This window comes from Agelaius phoeniceus, chromosome 1 (assembly GCF_051311805.1).
Source record: "Agelaius phoeniceus isolate bAgePho1 chromosome 1, bAgePho1.hap1, whole genome shotgun sequence".
Taxonomy (NCBI): Eukaryota; Metazoa; Chordata; class Aves; order Passeriformes; family Icteridae; genus Agelaius; species Agelaius phoeniceus.
In genome coordinates this window covers 121,027,788-121,049,669 of record NC_135265.1, presented here as the reverse complement: position 1 = coordinate 121,049,669, position 21,882 = coordinate 121,027,788, and the positions used below count along the sequence as shown (strand labels likewise).

Sequence of the window (21,882 nt, the reverse complement as noted above, 5' to 3'; positions counted from 1 at the left end):
GGGGTTTAGATTAGACAATCTTCAGAGGTCCCTTCCAACTCCAGCTGGTTTGTGACTGAATTTCTTATGTCTGAAAATTTGTGTATGAACCAACTTAAATGTTTATTACTAAGTAAGGGTTCATTCAAGAAAATTCCAAAGGAAACAGTATTTACTCTATATGACAACAAGTCATTCTGCAACTTGAGTACCACCTTTGTCAAGCTGTATCTATGGTATTTAGAACAGATTAAAAACAAAACCAAACATTAAACAAAACAAAACAAGTTCCCTGTTTGACTGTTACAGGAAGCACAATACTAACAGGTTAGTCAGTACCTGGATTCAAACAGAAAGTTCTTTGGAAGACAATTTATGGCCAAATCAGGCAAGATACCAAGGTTCACATTTAATGACTAATACTGTACGAGATGTTCAAGTGGCAAGGAGTAGCCTCTGCTCTTGCACCTGAAATGAGTAAGAAAGATAACAGGATTCCTCCCTCTAATTGCAGCCTCCCTATCCTTTTTTATATAAGCACTTCACAAAGAGGAATATGAGAAAGGAAGTTTTACAGGCAGACTCCTCTGAAATTACAGCATGAAGAGAAGATGTGAGCCAGGGGATTTCTACTCCTGACAAGCCTACTGTCCAAACTACTGTCATGTCAGCAGTCTGCAGACCTGCCTGGACATCTTGGTGCTATTTGAAGCCATCAGGTTAACTGAGATAAATGAAGAGCCACACATTATCAAGCATGTCAGCTTGCTCACTGTCTCACAATTATTTTGAATAAGGATTCCAGTCCTTAAAGAGCCTTGGAACAGCTGAGAAGACAGAAGGCATATATTTTGCTCATGGCAACCTAAAAAATAATTCTACCCAAGACTCACAAATCTGTATGTGACTCACAAATCACAAATGTCCATTGTCTTAATTCCAAATCCAAGCACCAACACCTGCTCACAGGTGCACATGAAATCACTGTTGAAGATCCCAGCCTTTAATAGCCCTACATTTTATGCATGATAGTACTCCAAAGAGCACCATGGTCTCAGTACCAGGTGGGGTTCAATTAAGTGACACAGGAGATAGTGTCTTGTATCAATCAGAATCAAATTGTCCCCAGTGTTATTAAACACATGATATCTAACATGACAGGGTCAGGAAGAGTAAACTGTCAGTCAACATAAATATAAGTCCCCTCTAAAAACTAACATACTGAATCAATTTGTGATACAGAATCTTTTTGTGATAAAACAGAAACAATAAAATTGGATTAGAAAGGCTTCAGGTCTCACTACATACTTAAAATTCTATTTTAAAATGCAGTTACCTTAATAATGGCCATGGATAGAGGTCTTTTTCACTTCAAAAACTGTAGATTTCCATATTCATGGCTTTCCCATCCATACCTTTACAAGACTTGCAATCTAAGGAAGTTAAAGGGCTTGCTGATATAACACAAAGTGAAACTCAAATCATATGGAAGCCATGTGACATAGTTAATGATTTGCTATCTGTCCTTCTAATGATTGTATTATAAAAATTGTATTCTAAAAGTTTTATATAGAAGTGCCTGTTAATTAGAAATACTAACTTTAACAGATTATAAATTTCTCTTCAATAAAATAATTTAACAATTTACTTCCTCAAAGTGAAAAATAAAAGTACCACTTTGCCCCTGTATGTTTCTGTATGTGTGTATTCATTTTCAAATTTAGACTTTAGTTCATTGGACCTGTTGAGCAAAAGTCGATAGATATTTCTAGAAACACAAATGTATGTGTGTGTGATTATCTTGTGATTATCTTATGCATATGTTTGCATATATATATTCATTCATTTATTTGTACACACATGCATATATCCCAAAGATCTATACAAAAAGTACAATTCTTTTGGCTATAATTAAAAACTGTTGTACAATATACTTAAAAAAAAATCCCTTCCATGCAATGATGCATGAAGAGACTGAATGTGGCTAAGGACAGGTGATTAAAATTATTTTCCTCTGTAAAACTACAAGTGTTTGCAAGAGTCTGCTCCAGCTGAGCTGTTGTTACTCAACGTGAAATTTTTTTATGCAGGTTTAAAACAGCTGCAGAGTACAAGGCACAGGTGTGATCCTGCCTCTGTGACTGTGCTGCATAGGATGATGCTTACCTTCAGTGTGCAGCTTTTCTACCTCTTAGGACAGGAGGTACAATCCTCAGCGTCTTCATAAGAAACATGATATCAACCTTTGTCATTTTTGTGTGCCTTCCTGCTTCTCCCTTCTTACACTTTAGAAATATCCTAGTCCTAAACAGTCCTTGCACTGCTTGAAAGACCATTAAGTCAGCCAAATCTCAAACTCACTGCTACAACCTGTGTTATAATAAAAAAATTACAAAACTCTGTGGCACAGAGGGAGGGGCAAAGTTTGCATGCTGGATTCTTGGAGTGTAAATCAAGCAACCTACAAGATAAATTACTGGCTGGATGATTTATTTGTTTTCTGGTTAAACTTGGCATCAAAGCAAGCACAATTCTAAATCGTGACAAATCTCCTATGGTATTTGGTATATATCCTTTTATTTGCTTCCAAATGTAGTAGGAAGGACCCTTAAAGTATTTATGGGCATTGATGAGGCTTCTTTTCTCCAGACTGGACAGTACCAGCTCTTTCAGCCTTTCCTTATTATGGAAATGTCCCAGGCCCTTCATCATACCCCCAAATCATATCCCACAAACCTGCTGATGGGACTATTTTACATTCTCTAAACAGTGTTGCCCCTCCATGCAGGAATCTTGCAGCCCATGGCCTTTCTCTCTGCAAAATCTTCTTCACTTCTTTTTAGTTTAAGGTCTTTTTACTTATCTCTGTACCAGATAAAAAGAATAAAAATATAATGGAACAGAAAGGAAAATTCTGCAAGTAAAAAATCATCTCTAGATATTCATGCACCAATGGCTATGAAGATAAGTCTCTCAAGACATTTTCTATCTGCTATTCAATTAATTATGACTAATTATTGCAGAATTACATGCTTGTGCTATTCTATTAAGCTATTACACAGCCACAGTGGAGAGGCATTTATCCTCAACATTTACACTTAAAATGTGGGAAAAAAGCCAAGTGCCAATACTCAAAGACTCCTTGAGTGCTACAAATTTGAACCTTGCTGGATTTTCAGAAATAACAGTCTGTGTCTTGTGTATCTCATAGTTGCTACAAAATTAATCATTGTATATCACCAACAATCTAATTTTAGGTTTATTTATTTATTATTTAGGAAACTCAGCTGGTTTTGGTTTTTTTACTGGTAGCTTACCTGCTTCAGAACATTTTTCCCCTCAAAAATTTAACAATGCAAAACAGTCAGAGAACCAAAAGAACTTGGGGGTATACATTCATCTTTTCCTGTACCACATCGGAGCATAATAGCAGGACTTTCACTACATGCCTATTAACCTCCGTATTATAAGAGAAACAACAGATTTTTTTAACAGATGGGCTTGTGCAGGAAATGGAGATGATCAAAGAACCTGTACTTCGTTCTCCAAAGGTACCATTGCTGCCACCTACAGATAAAACAAATTCACAGCTCCTGCCTAACATCAGAAAATGCTTTACTACAGGACAGCAAGAGAGTAACAAGTATTCCCTGCAGAACAAGTCTACAGCTCCCCAAACATTCCTTAATTTAAGGGGGGGGAAACAAAAAAGGTCTTGTCATGTTAAAAATAATGCTACCTAACTGAATTATCAATGACATATAAAATAATATTATTTTGGAAACCCTCTCTAAACATTCAAAATTTTCTTAAAAATAGAAAACCATTTAAATATACAAATTGGCTTAGGTAGTAGCTTTTTCTAATGACCAAACTAAACTTTACCTGAAGACTGAAAATAGGTTGAATGTACTAATAGCCATACAAATATGCTACAAAAATAGCATAAGAGGGTACCTCAGGATTAGGTAAATTCAGGTCTAGTCACGGTGTCTTACAAAAGAGCATACAGGCAAATTATATGGGGAGAGACTAGAATATTGTGTGTAGAGTTTTCTTGATTATTTCAACAACATCTGTGCAGGCATAGAAGCTTCTTTCCTTCGACCTGAAACATCCCTTCTGTTGTCTGTAGTTCATGCTTTAATAAGCATGAAAATAAAAAACTAAATGTAATGGGTTTATATCTCAAATAAGTAAATGGTATCTCAAATAAGTAAAGATTTTTCAGATAAATCAAGGAAATTGCTTGGAGGCCTAAATATACTGATTATCAGCATCAGTGGTACAGTTCCTGGCTGTGGTTTTATATTGTTATGATCACCTTATAACAGGTACCATATGAGATTCTATGTAAGTATAAAACCATCAGATAATATTTGAAATTCTAATATTAGCAAACTTATATCACCTGCAGTAATATCACCTGCTTTTATTTCAGGTTTATTCTTCATTTATATGTGGTTTAAGGAGAGAACAAGTCTGCCCTATTTTCTTTAACAATGTCGCTTGAAAGGCAATTAAACAGGGGTTTCAGAGGAGACCCTGCAAAGTCAAGCAGGTAAATCTTAGCACCTTGCAGGATCTACAATGAATGCTGCTTACAAACACTTGGATTTCTACTTGGATGACAGTGACAGAATTTCATAAAATCACAGAAAGGGGAGGGACCACTACTCCCTCATGTTTGAAGGCTGAAGTTCATGTTTGAAGCCCCCAGCTCAAGCAGGGCCACCTACAGCCAAATGTCCAGGACCATGTCCAGATGAGTTTTGAGCATCACCAAGGATCCAAACTCCACAACCTCCCTAGGGCCCCTGTGCCAGCTCTTGGTCACCCATACAGTGAAAAGTGAACATCCTGTGTTCCCGTTTGTGCCCATTGCCTCTGGTGCTGGCACTGGGCACCATGACAGGACCTGAGGCAATTGCCCTGTGACAGAGCCTGGCTCTGCCTACTACACACCCTCTCTTCAGGAATTTAGAGATTGGGTTTTAGCTTTTAGAGATGGTTTTTAGGTTTGAGAGATGGGGGTTTTGGGGGGGATTTTTGGTTTTTTGTTGTTATCGTTTTGTTTTGGGGGGTTTTTTTGGTTTGGGGTTTTTTTTTTTTTTTGTTTTGGGGTTTTATTTTGGTTTTTTATTTTTTGGTTTTTTGGTGTTTTGTTTTTTTATTTTTAATGAGATTTTCCTGAGCCTGTTCTTCTCCAGGCTGGACAGCCCCAGCTCTCTCAGCTTTTCCTCACAAAAGAGATGCTCCAGTCACTTAGAGGTCCTTTCCTGGACACTCTCCAGCAGCTCTCCAATTTTATTAAAAATGCTGAATCCTAGATAACTCCTATGTGCCGTGCGGGAGCATACGCAGTTCCTACAGATACAGAGAAGGTGCATCTGTCTCTTACGACAAATTTCTCCGGAAAAACCCGGCAGGGCACGGACAGGCCTCTCACTGGGGAGCAGAGAAGCACCGAGCCGGCACCGAGAACTGAATTCCACCGAGAAATGGCCTCCTCCACACGGGAGAACTTTATCCGACGGCATCACCACAGCGTCTACCGTTAGCAGCCGGGCTCCAGCGCACACCCGGCCCGCCCCGCCGGGGAACGGAAGGAGCCGCCCACAGGCGGGCGGGAGGCGCCGCGGCCGGGCCCCGGGAGGCGGAGCACGGCCTCAGAGGCTTCCGCCCTGCCGTACAGGCTTCCGTCCTGCGGCGTCGTGAGGGAAGCGGAGCCGGGGGTTCGGAGCTGTTCCCTGCAGAGATGGTGTCGCTGCTGCCGCGCATCGAGCGGCTCTCGTCGCGGGTGGTGCGGGTGCTGGGCTGCAACCCGGGGCCCATGACCCTGCAGGGCACCAACACCTACCTCGTGGGCTCCGGGCACAGGTACCGAGCCGGCTGGGTACCTGCGCTGCCCCGGGGCCCTGGGCTGCCTCCAGCTCGAGAGGCCGCTAGCGGCCTGTTCCCAAATCCCTTAGTCAGCGCTAAAAAGAGGAAAGAAACCGTACAGCGTTACAGTGGCGGAGCTAGTGCTGGGAGGCGGCTTGGGCGGGTGGGATATGGAGTCTGGTCCGGGCGGCCCTTGGGCCGAGGCCGGGCACTCGGTGAGGGAAGCGGGTGTGTACCTCAGGGACTAAACGGTGCCTTCTGCCACTTGTCGCGGAGTTGGAAAAGTGTGGCCTACATTTATTACTTATTCTACTTTTTAAGTTGTTATGCTGCGAGGGTGGAATGCCAGGAGGCAAAAGGTGTTGTCTGGATATGGAGACATCCATTATTGCTAAATTTCTATCTGTTGGCTTATTTTATTAATATTACTTGGCTGTTACATGAATACTCTTTATTCTCTGGTGTGTCTCTCCCTCCCTTTTTTGTGATCCATGTGTAGAAGAGTCCTTATTGACACTGGAGAGCCAGCTATTCCTGAATATATCAGCTGTTTAAAGCAAGCACTGTCAGAGTTCAACATCACCATTCAAGAAATTTTAGTGACACACTGGCATCGTGATCATACTGGTGGAATACCTGATATCTGCAAAAACATTCCAAGTGGTAGGCCAGAGGTTTCAGATATTGCTGAAAATGTTTAATACATGGCCGAAAACATTAACCGAATGCTTTTGTGCAAATCAACTAGATTATTATTCTGGAATTGCTGTATAAACTATATGCAATTTCATGATTCTGCTGCAGTGTGTAGATTGAGAGCAATGAATAATCTGAATGTAATAGTTGTAGTACTACAGGTTTCCTTCAATACTTAAGCATACATTCATAGTGAATTTTTCTTATGTGCAAATAATGAAAACCTAGATTACTATGAGCATGGTACTAAGAGATGTGAGAAAAACTTGATACTGCTTCTGTTTTACTTGGACAGCAATGATAAATTTATTGTTATTTTCACTTTTGTAAAAACAAATAGATTGAATTGTTAAAAGAAGCATACATAACTTTGGGATTCCTTAGAGGAGCCCATTAGTAGTTGCTGACAAATTCTTATGCCTCGGAGCATGAGGGGAAAGCAGCCGGGCAGCGTGCAAGTAAAGTCTGACCTAAAAATTTGTATTCCATGTTGATAAACAGTAAGAGACATTTCTGTGTTGTTATCTGAGAAGAGAACAAGCAGTATGGATAATGTGGTAATTCTTAACATTGTTGGACTTTGTCACAAGCTTTGTCACAGGCTTAATTTTGTAAAATTGCCAGGTGCTTAGCTGCAATGAAGCCTGGGCACTACTGAAAACAATTGGTGTCTTGGTGAGGATTTTTGGGCTTGCCAGCCTATCAGTGTGGTTGTAAAGACTAGCAAGGGATATGAATGCCTTTCTGGGTTGCTGTCTGTAGCTGTTCCAGCCAAGGTGTTTCCATTTTATGCACTGTTTGGAATTATAAAAGCTGAGAGAAGTTGCAGGTCAAAAAGTCTTCATCCAATTTTAGATAAATGTTGAGTGATGCTTCTGTGACTCATAAAGCAAAATATGAGGGCCAAAATCTTAGTGGCATTGTAAAAACTTAGGGGAATTGGCTCATGAGTCAAGAAGGAATATTTGTGAAATATAATAATTACTGATCTTTATTAATTTCATTTGTGATTTTTTCCAACTTCAAATCTGTGACTGGTACAGAGTGCTGTATTCAGGATCAGTGGCTTTCACTGTTTAGTGGTTTTGGCTCTGGAATAAGGCTGCTCTACAAATATAAAGTTACTTTATGGGATTTGGTTTTTTTTAGTTTTGTATTCATAGTGTATGATAATTAATAGTACTTATTCAAAAAGTAACCTGTCTGTGGAATTACCTTTGTTAGTGACAAACTCAACATCATTTTTCTTGCTTTCCTTAAATATCAGACTCAGAATACCGCATATGTAAGCTCCCTCGTGTCCCTCACTGTGAAGAAACAATAGAAGGAGGACATAAATATTCTTATCTTAAAGATGGAGATGTGGTAGAGACAGAGGGAGCCACACTCAGGTAACCATGAATTTCTTCAAGTTCTTTTTTCTTCAGAATTCTGACATGTACATGTATCCTAATTTCTAATGATTGCCAATCTGTACATCTAATCTTTTCGGGACTTATGCATGTAGATTTCCTATCATGATCCAGCAGGATATGTTAATACAAAGACATTGTTTTTATGAATGAGAATTATCAGAAATTAGCCTTTGAATTTTGTCTTTAGACTCAGCAGAGAAATTAAAAATATTTCCCTAGAAAAACACTTTTCTGCAGGAAAATCGAATAGGATTTTACATATTTTCTCATCACTCTTACATAATTAGTTACTTTTAAAATTGTGGAAGTCTGTAGTAGTCTGGCTGGATTATTTAGCATGCCTTTCTTTTTACTTTAAAAATACATCTCTAGGAGACTCTAAAACATTTAATACTTAAAATATTACATTTTAGACCTTAAACCTGTGAGGTTCTTGTAGGGTGCCAGTTTTGGAGGACTTCTTTGCATGGCGTGTACTGTCTGTAATGTTAGTCTGAATGAGTGCAAAACAGAAAGCTACTGTGCCTCATGGAAGCACACACACAATAAAAAGATCTGACCATTCTGTTTTCAGACTCCTTTCACTAACAAGGCATTATTCTTATAAGAACAAAGTTTGCTTGTTTTCCTCATTTCAGATGGGAACTATATCCCACTTGTAGACTATGTCACTTGGTTGATTGCAAGGAAAAAAACATTTAAAAAGAAAAGGAGTATGTTTTGTGCAAAAGCATTTTGTTTTATAAGTGTAAAAATAGAAGTAAAAACATTTTACATTGCATACTGAAGACCTTTCACTGCCCTAAGTGGCCCATGTTTGGACGAAAATTTGGAGATGGAAAATAATTTTTTTTAATTTCAATCCAAGTGAGTCAAGGATTAGCACATGTTGAAGTTTGGGATTGCGGAGGACCAGGCATAGGCATGTTTTGTCTCAGACATTCTGACATGTGACAGGGAAGTTGTGATTGGCAGGGAGAGTCCCCTGGAGGGGGAACAGCATGGTCCTGAGTCAGCTGCCTTTTCTGCCTTCAGATTCACAGTGCCTCCACGAGTCCCTCACCCCAGCTTGGAGCCTGGAGGGCTCAAACAGGCTGGCGGTGCTGGTGTGGGAGTTGGGAGCTTGTTGAGGGGTGTTGTAAAATACAGGGCTTGTAGCCAAAATCTGTTGCGACATTTGGGAGCTTGTTGAAGTGTGTCCTTGAAGTGAAGGGCTTCTTAGCCAACACTTCTGAGACCAAATAGTGGGCTAGTGTATACCAGAAAGCATGGGAGTTCCCAGACACATAGGCTGGTGTTCTTGTTGATCCTGAAGAGAATTTATAACATCACAGCCCCTATGGGTGGGTTGTAACATGGCTAATGCAGCCAAACTTTATGGTTGATTAAAAGCAGGTATTCTCACCTGGATTAATTCAGTACCCACTTCAAGGATACTCCAAAACCCACCACTGGTTCCAAAACTGCAGTATCTGCATGTTAAATTTTAGTTAACAACTGTCAGGTTTTCAAGGTGTGTCACAGCAAGGGGGCAAGACATGCTGGCAGCACCTCTCCACACACTGTCTGGTGTTTTCTTTCTGCTATTTTTTTATGATAGTGGTTTGGCTTCCTGGTGAAATTTCATCAAGAACTGAAGGATACCATGTCCCAAAGGTGAGCCCATCAACTTGATTTTGGTGTTGCCTCCACAGGGCGATGGCTCACCTGCTTTCTCCTGAGCTCAGTATTCAGTAGGAGCTGGAAGTCATTGCAGCAGATGATGCTGCACTTGTGGTCTCCCAGCCCTGCATCAGCTTGGCTGGGAGCTGTTTAGCCTTGCCCTGTACACCACACTTGGCACCAGCTCTGTCAGTTCCTGATCACTGCTTTGATGCATCTGCCATTAACGAGAAGGTTCTAATGAATATCAGCAGTGATGCTGATTGGAGTTGTGTTATTTTCAGCCTTCATCAGCCTCAGCATAAGGCCCTTCTGCTTTTCAGAAATCATCGTGAAAGGCCACCCCGGTGCAGCTCCTTGGCAGCTCAGGTTACCATATACTATATACATACCCACTGTCCCTTTGCTGCATGCTATATGCTGCTTGTCCAAGCTCTGGGTCCTTAATCCTTACCATGCAGGTGTTTAATGACCTGCACATAGAACAGCTGAGAGACCATGGTTCTCTGTATTTGACAGCTGTGCTCCACTGTGCTATGGGGCTTTCAAGGAAAAATACATTTTTGGAGACTGAACTTTATCTGGATCAGCTTCAGAAGTTTGTGGTTAATTCCTAAATGAAAGATATCATCCTTACCCTCCTTCCAAAGTACAGCGTGTATGTCAAGAACTTCAAGTGTTTCAATCTGGAAAAAAAAGTTGATTTTTTAAAGCTTCAGAATAATGCCCTCTATAACAGAAATAATGCATGGCTAGTCAGCTCCTTTAGTGCACTTGTATTATGGTGTGTCATGTAAGTAAAAGCATGCTAGAGATGATTGGTGTTCTTTAGATGGTATAAGAAAATTGATTGGGATTAGGCAAAGTGATACTTGTTTACATTAACTTTTCAGCCTTTTTTTGGTTCGTTTTTTCTTGTTCTTGTTATGGGCTGTTTTGCCAAATGTATTATTTTACCATAATTTGTTCTGACTTCAAAAATTAAGTATATATGCTGTATGAAAAACGTATGCTTTTTTGGCTCTTTGAACAGAGTTTTATATACACCAGGACACACTGATGATCATATGGTTTTACATCTAGAAGAAGAAAATGCTGTATTTTCGGGTGACTGTATTTTAGGGGAAGGAACAACAGTAATAGAAGATCTGTCTGATTACATGAAAACTTTGAAAAAGTTGTTAGAAATGAAACCAGATTTGATTTATCCAGGTGAGTGGTTTTGGTTTTAACTGCTCTCTTTTACTGTGTAATTTTTAAATATCCTCTAAGATTTGAGAACTGTTATTACAATCTAACATCACTCCTGATGTAACAATTCAATTTAAGAAGCAGTAAGCTAAGCTGACTTTGTCATGGTGGTTTGCAAAACTTGAAAATTTTCAGTGATAGGAAATTTCTTAAATTTCTCTATTTCAGGGTGGGTCTTGTCTTTCTGTGCCCAAAGACTCCAGGAGCCGTAATTTTTCTCTGTTGGAATTGTACAGCAGATTTAATTTTCTTATATTACTCTATCCCTGTGCTTGAATGTTGTCCTGGAAGAAAAAATAACAGTTGTTTTATTCCCCACATACACTGTCGATGTGAGTAACCTAGTAATGTTTTTTGAGAGTTGTGTGTTCCTTGCAGTACAGATTAATCACAAATTCATCTTGGAAAGCTGCAGAACTGTAAAGTGGTAATCTTAGTAAATGATTTAGGTTCAATTTGAACAAGAACCAGGAGGCCAAAAATGTTCTAGAAATAAGTTGCCTGTTATTCAGTCTATGGATTTCCTTTAATTCTTTTCCTCTCTCTCCCTCAGACATTGGGAATGCATTTACTTTTCATATATACCACATGTCTGTTTGACAAGACTACATTTTAAGAATTCATTATGTAACTACACTTTAAGCTCCTCATTTGCTTTTTCAGAGCTACATCTCAGGATTTTTTTCCGACTTTTTCTGTTTCATCTTCAACTTGTCATTCCAAGCCACTGTATCTATGTTCTCAGTTGTGCCTTTATCCATTACCCATCTACGTTTAGCCTACTCTCTTGTGTTCACTCTTAAAATAGCCTTCTTTTGAAGTATGTGTCCTTTAAGATCTCAGAAAAAAATGCTGTTTAAGGAAAGCATTCTTACATATTCCATAGATGTGGAGGTTGATGTAGACAGAATGGTGTCTTGGTCATATTTATTAACTTAACTAACCAACTTAACTGATTTAACTAACAATTTTTTAGCCTCCAAAATCTCAACCAAATGTTTTACTTTTTTTCTTTCTTAATACCTGCAAAATGCAGTCTGTTCCTCTAACTGAATTTCTGCCTTCCAAAACTCCATATATGTCAAATTCTGTTTGGTTTATCAATTTTATCTGTTATATTTCACTCTGTTCTTAATGGTTTTCTATCTAGATTACACATTCACCACAGCTGAACATTGGTGCTCTTTATTTGTGTTTGCTACTGTTTTATCTGTGTTCTTACTGGACTTGCAGTTAGGAAGCCAGTCTGACATCGGGCATTTTCAGTGATGATAGCTAAATATTGGGATGGTTTGGAACTAACTTTCTTTTTTCATCCATGCACCACAAAATGTATGTGCAGCTGTGCAAAAAGTGCTATTTCATAATCAGAACAATTGGTGATACTGTTGGGTATAACTACAGCAGAAGTAGTTTCCTTTATCAATATATTCTATATAAGTCTATCACTCTGTGCTGCAGTATTAGGTCTTCATAATTCTTGAACTGTTTCCTCCACCAATGCTTCAGCACTCATGTGGTAGCCTCAGAATTGCACGAATTTTTGTAGCAAACTGACTGCTGGCTACCTGAGAGTAGGTGAATTTTGTCAATCCTTCCCCTTCTATGTTTCTTTTTTAATTTAATGTGGGAATGACTTAGACACAACACTCATGATATCTAATTACAGATAATATTTGATGAGAATCCTTGGAACAAGAAAAGGGCATTTTAGTCAGCAGAGGGCTCCCCATCCTGTAATAATAAACAATTTTCCTTGGTAATACAGAAAAAAAATGGTGCCAGAATTAGGAATTTTGGAAGACGTAATGAGCCAATTTTTTTCTTCATTTCTGTCCTTTGTGCTGTAATTTAAAGTAAGAGAATCTCACGCTTCACAATGTGTTATGAGGAAATAATATGAATCTGTCTGAAATTAAAGCTGAATTAATGGGAAGACAATCATATTTTGAGAGTGCTTTTCATATGCTCAGAAACATTTTACTTTTATTCAGCTATTAATCCATTTATTTGTTAATAAATAAATAAATAAATAACTGTACTGCTGTCCCTGAAAAATGATGGATGGGAAAGTCCCACATCTGGTTTTAGTTCCAAGCTTTCTGAGATCATTTTCATGTACAGATATGCATACACAACAGCTACAGATCAGATGATGTAATGGAGATGAAGTCCCTTTAACTTTGCAAAATGTGGGTTCCATTTCAGGTTCTGGCATTGGTCTTGTAGTCTAAGTCAATTAAATCACTTGGAAGAATAGGGCCAGGTTTTAAGAATGCCTTGTGATTCCATGTGCAACCCTCAATTTTAATTACTCCAGTGAGAATTCTGTCATTAGAGAATCCAGGAGAATGGACAGTTAACATTACAGTCTCTGCTTTGTATATCTTACTATGTTTTTTTCTAAAAAAAAATTTAAGTTTTGGATGTATAAATGTAACAGTAGAGATACTGTTATACTTGTAATTTATTTTGTAAGAAAAAATAGCTTCATATTAAATATGTTTGAAATCATTAAATATAAATGCATATGCCAGAATAGCTTTGTGTTTACACATTACATATCTTGTATTTATAATACTTAAACAAGATAAGTTTCAATGTATACTTAATAATTTCAAACATGCTGAAGTGAGTAAGTTGAAATGTATAAATATTTTGACTTACAGAAGGATAGATTCCTTTGACACTTTAGTTCAAAACATGACAAATCAGTTGCTCTTTTTCTATAAGTTGCCTGTCATCAGGCAAAATAAAGCTTTGATTTTAAAAGCTTAAAAATTAAAAGCTCATTTAATCAGTAAACACAAAACTACAAGTAAAGACTGCAGTGATTTTTTTAATAGTTAGAGAACCTCAAAAGAAACTGATTTTGATGATACCAAGTAACTTCTAAAATAAAGCTATGGTTTTTTACAGTAGTTTCTTTTCTGCTCATTTTATAAAATACTTTGAGTTTGCACTCAGAGGGCAGAGCTGAAAGTTGCTGCTGCTACTTCAGGTGAGTTGTACAGGCAAAGAAATAGGAAACCTTGCTATAAAAAACATGTGATGAATGTTTGTGCAAGTCAATTCCTCTATAAGTAACACAATTAGTTTAATTCCTATGCATGTAGCTCTCATGGCTGAACAATATTTTCTCTGTCATTTTAATGTACTGTGAGACAGCATTTGATTTTTCATAAACGTTAGTGATTTACCAATTAAGCCTTTTCATAATGTGATTCAAAGACCTTTAAGTAAGTTGAACATTTCTGATCTGCCACAGTCAGTCCAAGAAAAAATATGTTTTGCTTATTAACCAGCCAAACATAAAATGATCCACCTATAACTTACCCTGTGCTTTCCATTTTTCTTGCCCTGACACATTTCACCTGCCTCACTTATTTGTTTTCTATTCATTTTCTAATCAAACTCACGACAGTGTTTTTAAAGGAATAAAATACAGTGTGTGAATCAGTTTTGAAGATTTGTTTGGGAAAAGTACCTGTCACAATTAAAGATGTCACCTTGGTGTTTGCCCCAACAGGACCTGAGGTACAGTAGTACCTGAGTCCTTTGCATCAGCCATTATTGTTCAAAGGCCAGTATCAGTTGAAATCATTAGTGTCAATATCCTTTGGGGAGAGGAAGACAGGCAAACAGAGATTATACAGTATCTAAATCTCATCTTTTAAATCTGTTCAGCAGTGAACTCCTCTCCTTTTTTCTAATGGCCTAAAGTAGTCTTCCCTTGCTTTCTTTATTCCATCTGAAGTATTCCCTTTTCCCCGTTCAGACTTCTAATATCCTAATTTTTCCTTTCCATCTTAATTCTTTGCAGATGCAGACTGCAATGCAGACATTCAGATCTTTTTCTCATGGCTTTTAAATCTACTAGAGTTTACATAAGAATGTTTCAATTATTCAATAGCATACTTAATTACAAATGTAAGTAATAGTGCTCTGGTACATATGTTTTGATTTTTAGGTCATGGCCCAGTAGTACGTGATGCAAATACTAGAATCCAAAACTACATTTCTCACCGCCTTGCACGTGAACAGCAAATTCTGAATGTTTTCCAGAAGAATACTGGGAAATCATATACATCCTCAGAGCTTGTAAAGATGGTATACAAGGTAATTGTTGATCAAAAGTTTTTAGATCAAACTAAAGAAAATTGAGGTTAGGTTCATAAAACTTGTATGTAACAGTAATGGTCTTTGAGTGAAAATCATGGTGGCTCTTTGAAAGGGATAAAAAATATTTCTGCCTGTTCAGGGTTCAATTATGAGTGTGCCTTTAAGCACTTGTTTAAGCACTTAATTGAATGAGGCCCACATTATTCTTAGAAACTTGTTTAACTATCCAGGTCTTAGGCGCAGTTTCATAAGACTAAGTAAAAATTAAATTGTAGTGCTTGGTTCAAAGTGAAAAGTGACCGTTAGTTGTGGATTTCCCAAAGTGTGTTTGGGTCTCCTGAAGAATGGTTGAAAACTTGGTGTTCTTGATTTATCAGTCTGCAGGCGATTACAGGTGAACTGCAGTTCCACAGCACAGAGAAGGTTATTGCAGCTCAGATGTTGGATAGCTTGTATGTGTCTTTAGACTGGTGTAACAGTACTTTGTTGCTACTTCATCATCCTGCATGTAACCTCTGCAATTTTTCCCTGTGGTGTGAGGTTACCCTCCTAACCAGTAGAAATAAGAGATACAGTATTTCTGCTTTGGAGGAAGATGTCAAAGTTGCCAATGGCTGTGGCTTGGCAACAGGTCTGTAACAGCTTCACAGCTCATTTTTATGATTCTGCTGATACCCAGTTTCCAAAAGAATGCCTACATCACCGTGAACATTTTGCAGTGCTGATGTACCATTACCTATGGCCATTCAGCTTCTGCAGTTCTCCTGCCTGATGAACTAGGTTTTAAGTATAGAGCCATATTTCTGTTTGTGTAAATCACAAACCACTTGTTCTGTCTATATAAGATCTTTTTTCAGTACTATTACAGCTTTATAGTACAAAAAAATGTATATGCTTTCAAAGTATTCTCAAGGTTTACAATTGTTTTAATTAGTTTTCTAGTGACTTTTCCTGCCCATACCTATTATTTGAAGAACTTTTTAATTTTCAAAAAGGAAAAAAAGAGCTTTACCTTTATGATGGTGGAGCTGGAGAGGAGGATTTTGAGCAGTCATCATGCAGTCATAGAAAGGTTTGGGATTGAAGGGACTTTAAAGGTCCATCCCCCCTGCCATGGCCAGAGACACCTTCCACAAGACCAGGTTGCCTAAAGCCCCATCCACCTTGTCCTTGAACCCTTCTAGGGATGGGGCATCCACAGAGGGATGGGGCATCCACAGCTTTTCTGGGCACAGGTGTTACTACTTTTTACATAATGAGCATTGAAGAATTGTAAGAGATATTTTGTCCTCCTGAAGCTGTTACATTTTTTTATTATTTACTCACAGATACTAATTGCTACAGGATATTTAAAGCTATGCAAATGTTGTCGTGGAATAGAAGGGATAGTTATCTGTGGAGAAATCAATTATAAATTTGTCTTTAAAAATACTCATTTACACCGACAACCCAGGGCAAACCAAGCTCAGAAGAGGAGTGCTAGCCAAAGTTTTCATCACACAAATGTATAATGCAAAAAACTGAGCAAAGTAAACAAAAATGTGTTGTTAGATTGCCCATTTAACTGGTGCAAAATTGATTTACTCATCTTAGTTTCCTGTTGTTACATAACTAACTGAATGTTCCCATACTGATTCAGAAAAAGAAAATCTGTGGTAATAAACCATTAGTTCCATATATCGAAAAAATAGTTGATGATTATTTAAATAAATATAAAATGCATATTTTTTGTTCCCATTAGGAAATCCCTGAAAATTTACTTCCAGCAGCAGAACATAACCTCCTAGTCCACTTGAAGAAGCTGGAAAAAGAAGGGAAAGTGTGTAAGTTGTGGATGAAGGGTGGAAGGAGGGTCATTTTTATTTTGATGTTCTATGCATTATTTCTCATGTTATTTTAGTGTGTTATTTTTTAGGGGAAAAAATGCAATTTTTTGTAGCAGCTGTCCATTAGACAAATTGAAGTAGAGTGATGCACAGAATGGTTGTACAGTGTTAACAAATTTTTAGAAAATATTTAACTAAGTATTTGACTGCTTAGAGCTCAGATTACTGCAATGCATATACCTTTAAATTAAACATACCATAGAATACATTCCTAATGCTAGCATTTATACCTTCCTGTATTTTCTGAAATTCATACCTAAATATGCATGTACGTAGCATTTTATGGGTTTAAGTTTTTGCCCATACTAAATATTTTGTGTATTTTTGTGCATATATGTTACAGAGATGGTTAAAATCATGCAGTGTAAATTTTTACAATTTCTGATTTCTCTACCTAAGTAGAGCTGCTGTATTTAGTGTTTTTACATTGTGCCTTTACTCTTAGTCAGCAAGGTGAAGAAGTATTGTTTCTGTAATGGCATGTGCATATGGAAACATTACTCAGCCAAAGCTTAGGAAAATATTTCTTCCTGTACAATACATAACTGCACTCAGGACTGTCTATTTATAAGTAAATAATTACATGAATTTACAGCTGTTGCAGATTTTCACCATTTACCAACCTGAATAACAACATGAAATTAGTGTATTTTTTTCAGCTTAGAGCCTCTGTTTATCTTACTGATAGAATGTCTACTAGGTACTAACTGAATAATTGAGACTGAATTTTTGTAATAATAATAACAACCTGCTTTTTATTCAAGGAAAATAGACTAGAGTTAAGTGAATACAGTCATCACTGAAGTTCAGAAAATGTTCTCTTTGGGCTTATTTTGTGCAGAATGCCATAGAAACTTTACCAACATGGTACTTACTGCACCAGCTTTTAAATATTGTCTCAATTCTTGGTTATTAACATACATCATTGATCTATACATTTCTCCAGTTTTGTGCCACCAGGTTCATCAAGGGCATGAGATGCTGTTGGCTGTTTATCCCTTCTTTTCACTCTCAAAGTAGTTCAAGCAACAGCATTTTCTGTTGAGATCAAATAGTGGATAAATTAACTTTTTCTTTAAGGTAGTTTTCCCTACAAGAGTGTCTTCATTTTGAATGCCCAGGAAATAATTTGGTTGAGTGAGCTACTGACTTAAGGGTTTGTTTTCTCAAAACCACTCTTTTCATGTTTACCAAACAAAAATAACTCAGTTTTTCTCAGAAATCACATTTCAGTTTTGAAGAGATAGCAGATACAGTCATGCATCTGTTAACAAAGTATCAACCACTTGAAATTATTAGAAAGCTTAAATAACTAGAGGAGATGCTCATCAGAATGATTATTGGGACTCTCCTACTCCAGTTGGAGGCCCTTGATTCAGATGTGTCTTGCTTTCCTAGAAGCACGAGATGTGCTCTTTGACATTTGTTTTGTTTTTTAAACTTGAATTTTGGGGCACAGAGAAAGTGAGAATCAATCTCATCAGAACACTTGGGGTTGCTGAATTTTTAAATACAAGCTTAAGCCCAGACCTATGGTAAATGCTTAACATCACGTGACCTTTACCCATTTTTCAGTTCAAATTAAGGGCATCTGTTAAGGAAGACTGATTCTGTTGAGTCTGAGCATGTAGCATACAAATGCTTGTGTACTCACGGTATCGCTCGTTTGATTTTAATATCCTTTGATGCCCTTTCCACATATTCCAAGACCTTGCAGCATCTCAAGTTTTGTTCTCATTATGGAGGACTTGAGCTGTAGACATAACACTGTCTTGCTTAATTTTCTCCAAACGTTTTTCCAAAGGAACATCTTGTCAGTATCAATAATGAATGTGACAGGCATATTACAACCTTACAAGTGATTTACTCACTGTAAATGATGGCCATATGCTGCCTGCTGCAGTCATTAATTACCCACTCAGTACTAGGGATTGTGGATTTTGTGGGTACATAACTTTTATAGCTGCAATTGGGAGCAACACTGCCTCTTAATTCAAACAAAAATGTTGCTCTTCTTACTTAAAACAAAAATAATGTCCTGTAAGCAGGAGTGTGGCACAATGCACACGTGTAAGCTTTATCCCATGGTTGGATATAAATAATTTGGTCGTTGTTTCACATCATAGCTGATGAAGAGATAAAAATAATTGATTTATCCTTAATTTAAGAGCACAGATTTTTTCCATCCAAAGGTTATAAATTTCAGAAAATGCAACAAGCACTCTACTAGCTCAGATTTTTTAATACCTAGAAAGTTTAATATACCAAACTTTAAATAACTAGAGGATTATTAAGACCTTTTTATTAATCACTCTTTATGCTGCTAGGTTACATTGTGACATATTTAATGTTTATCACCTTCAATTAAAACTGAACACTGGCATGAAGGAAAGTATTTCATTAGTTTTAATAATAAATATCATGTGTAGACATACATATTCATGTATGTCTACACATGATATTCTGCATCATGTGTGTCTACACATGATAATTTGATGTTTATAAATAAAATCTAAGTATTGGTTTCTAACTAATTTGATTTCTTTTTCTTAACAGTACGTGATGAAACTCCCAGCTTCAGATGGAAAAACAATTTATAAGTTAGGCAAGATTGCCCAGGAATATATTTAATCTGCATGGTTGCTGTATGAAAAATCATAACAATGAGCTGCAACTGTATGTAAAATAAAAACTAATTTTTATTTGTTTTTTTAAAAAGTGGTAACAATTTTAAAGCAATGTTGCAGTAAATTAACTGATGTTTTTCACATTCTACTTCATTAGAATTTTAAAATACCCTGGGGGGTACTGAGTTAGTAAAATTGAATGAGTGTGAAGAATTGAATCCTACCTTTGTTATGAAGTGCTGAGTTTTATCATTGGTGGCAAAAGACAAATAGCAAGGCCTTATAAACTTAATATTATAGTATCTTAAAGCAATATTATAAACCAAATAGATCACATCTATAAAAGAAATCTCTAGTAAAAAAACCAGAAAATATGTTATTCTAAACCTGGTTTCACCTGCTTGTGCTTCTCAAAAAGTGATTTTCTAATAAGTTACCTGTACATTCTAAAAAACCAAGTTATTTTTGCTAACAGGTGTAATACCAGAATTTATGTTCCTTTTCTAATTCAGCTGACTGTGCTTGTCTTTGCTGGTTGCTCAGTGCAGAAGTTTTAACAAACACTGAAAGTAATTCTAGACTTTTGGGTTTTTTTGGTGGAAACACCATTTCTATGGAATTCATTCAAAGGATTCATTAACTTTAACTAACAAGTGTCAAGAATGCACAGAGTTGGAGCAGACTCTTAAATTCTTTGTAAGATTCTGCAAGAATGTGATTAAAAAGCTGTATAAATTGAGATATGTATTACATGCCATATGAAGTTTTGCTGTTAATCTACTTAAAGTAGAAATATTTTAACTAAAAGGTTGTATTTGGTTGAAAAATACTGTACAGTGTATTAAAATATGTTTGGAGATTAATTTAAACTGCAAGTTCAGTTCTCTGTGAACCTTCCACTTGCAGAATAGTACATAAATATTTGCATTACTTTGTCTATTCAAAGTGTGTGACATTTGATGATATATACATTTCTTATAGTATTACTCAGCCTTAAAAAACAAAAGCAGATCTGAGATGTTTGAAAATAACAAAGACAAATATATGTCCTTGAAAACCTTTGACCATTCAATCCTGTACCCTCGTTTGTGAAACATGCATCGGTGTTTGGGTACTGAAGGCATGTCTTAAGAATTTACATTATTTTATGAAGCTGATGGCATTTGTTCTGATCAGCTGAGACAAATCCAAAGCAAAAATACTCACAGGAATAGCAACCCAAAATTGAAATCATATTCTGAGGTAGTAGGCAGACCCCTGAAGAAGAGAAATAATTACTTTCTGTAAAAATGATGCTTCTTGCAAACGTTATTGATCTGAAATTTGGCCAGATCATGACACATGCTCACTTTTAACTTTTTCTGCAGTGTCATTTTGAGGTCATTCTGAGGTCTGCTAGGTTTCTTCCTATTGTGTTTTCTATTTACTTATATTTTTCCAGACACTTTTTATCTGTCCCTCCCACAATTTTTTTTCTTCAATTCCTTTTGAAAAAATTACTCAATTTTCAAATGGACTTCTTTCCATTAATAATTAGTTTTCCTGTAGCTATTCCATGAATTTATAGTTACCTTTTCCATTGTTAGGCATAAAAACATAATTATCACTGCTTTTTTGACAAAGATAAAATGATAATTCACATGCTCTGGATGACGTTATTGTGGTTCAAGTGAAATGACAGTTTCCTGTCGTGAGGTCTGAGAACCTAAGACAGCAGGAAACTGGTATGAAGAGGTGGTATCTCATTACCTTTCTGAGCTAAAGAACAAATCTAATGTCACTTAATGATTTTCTTCTGTTTTACTATAAATTTTGAAATACATGGAAATGGCTTTAGAATGCACTTGAAGAATTGTTGGGACTTGCAGGCGGTGAAGAAAGCAAGAGGACACAAACAGAAAACTCCATGTTCTGTGCTGTGCTGCAGCAAATGCCTGACATCTTCAAAAAAAAAAAACAAGGAAAAAGGCTGTTTAACCAGACAAGTCATTAATGATTGTATATGGTGTCTTTGGAATATTAATAGCAGAAATTGCACTGTTACTAAGATGTATGTATAATAAAGGATACTTGGGCTGTGGCATCTTGAAAAAGTCTCAAGGCTCCTTGTTATGTCAAATGGAATGTTTATTCTTAAAAGGTAACAATGTAAGATTGGCCATGTATGTTTAAAAAGGAGGATTAGCTTTCTCACAAAAATGTGTTCATCTGTTGAGAATGCATTAAAAGTTACAAATGAAAAGAGGGAAGGGGGCTACCTCTGTCTTAACAGGTTAGAAGGGCTAATAGCAGTTGCTGGGATAACTTTCTAAACAGCTGGGGACAGAAGGAAGCACAAACTATTTTTCCAGCCTTCCTGCC

General features: G+C 37.0%; 1 protein-coding gene across 2 annotated transcripts; it reads left to right on the top strand.

Annotated features, from left to right (window-relative positions):
• Positions 1-5,635: 5,635 nt before the first annotated feature.
• Positions 5,636-21,626, top strand: LACTB2 (lactamase beta 2). 2 transcript variants are annotated; one of them, XM_054632674.2, is made up of 7 exons: positions 5,636-5,859; positions 6,362-6,525; positions 7,826-7,949; positions 10,669-10,847; positions 14,857-15,005; positions 16,750-16,827; positions 19,451-21,626. In XM_054632674.2, exons 1-7 carry the CDS (start codon positions 5,738-5,740, stop codon positions 19,523-19,525), a joined length of 891 nt encoding a protein of 296 aa, XP_054488649.1. In that variant the 5' UTR covers positions 5,636-5,737; the 3' UTR covers positions 19,526-21,626. The 2 variants fall into 2 exon arrangements, with proteins under 2 accessions (XP_054488649.1, XP_054488641.1); XM_054632666.2 differs by having other exon boundaries at positions 5,637-5,859; positions 16,750-16,831.
• Positions 21,627-21,882: the final 256 nt, after the last annotated feature.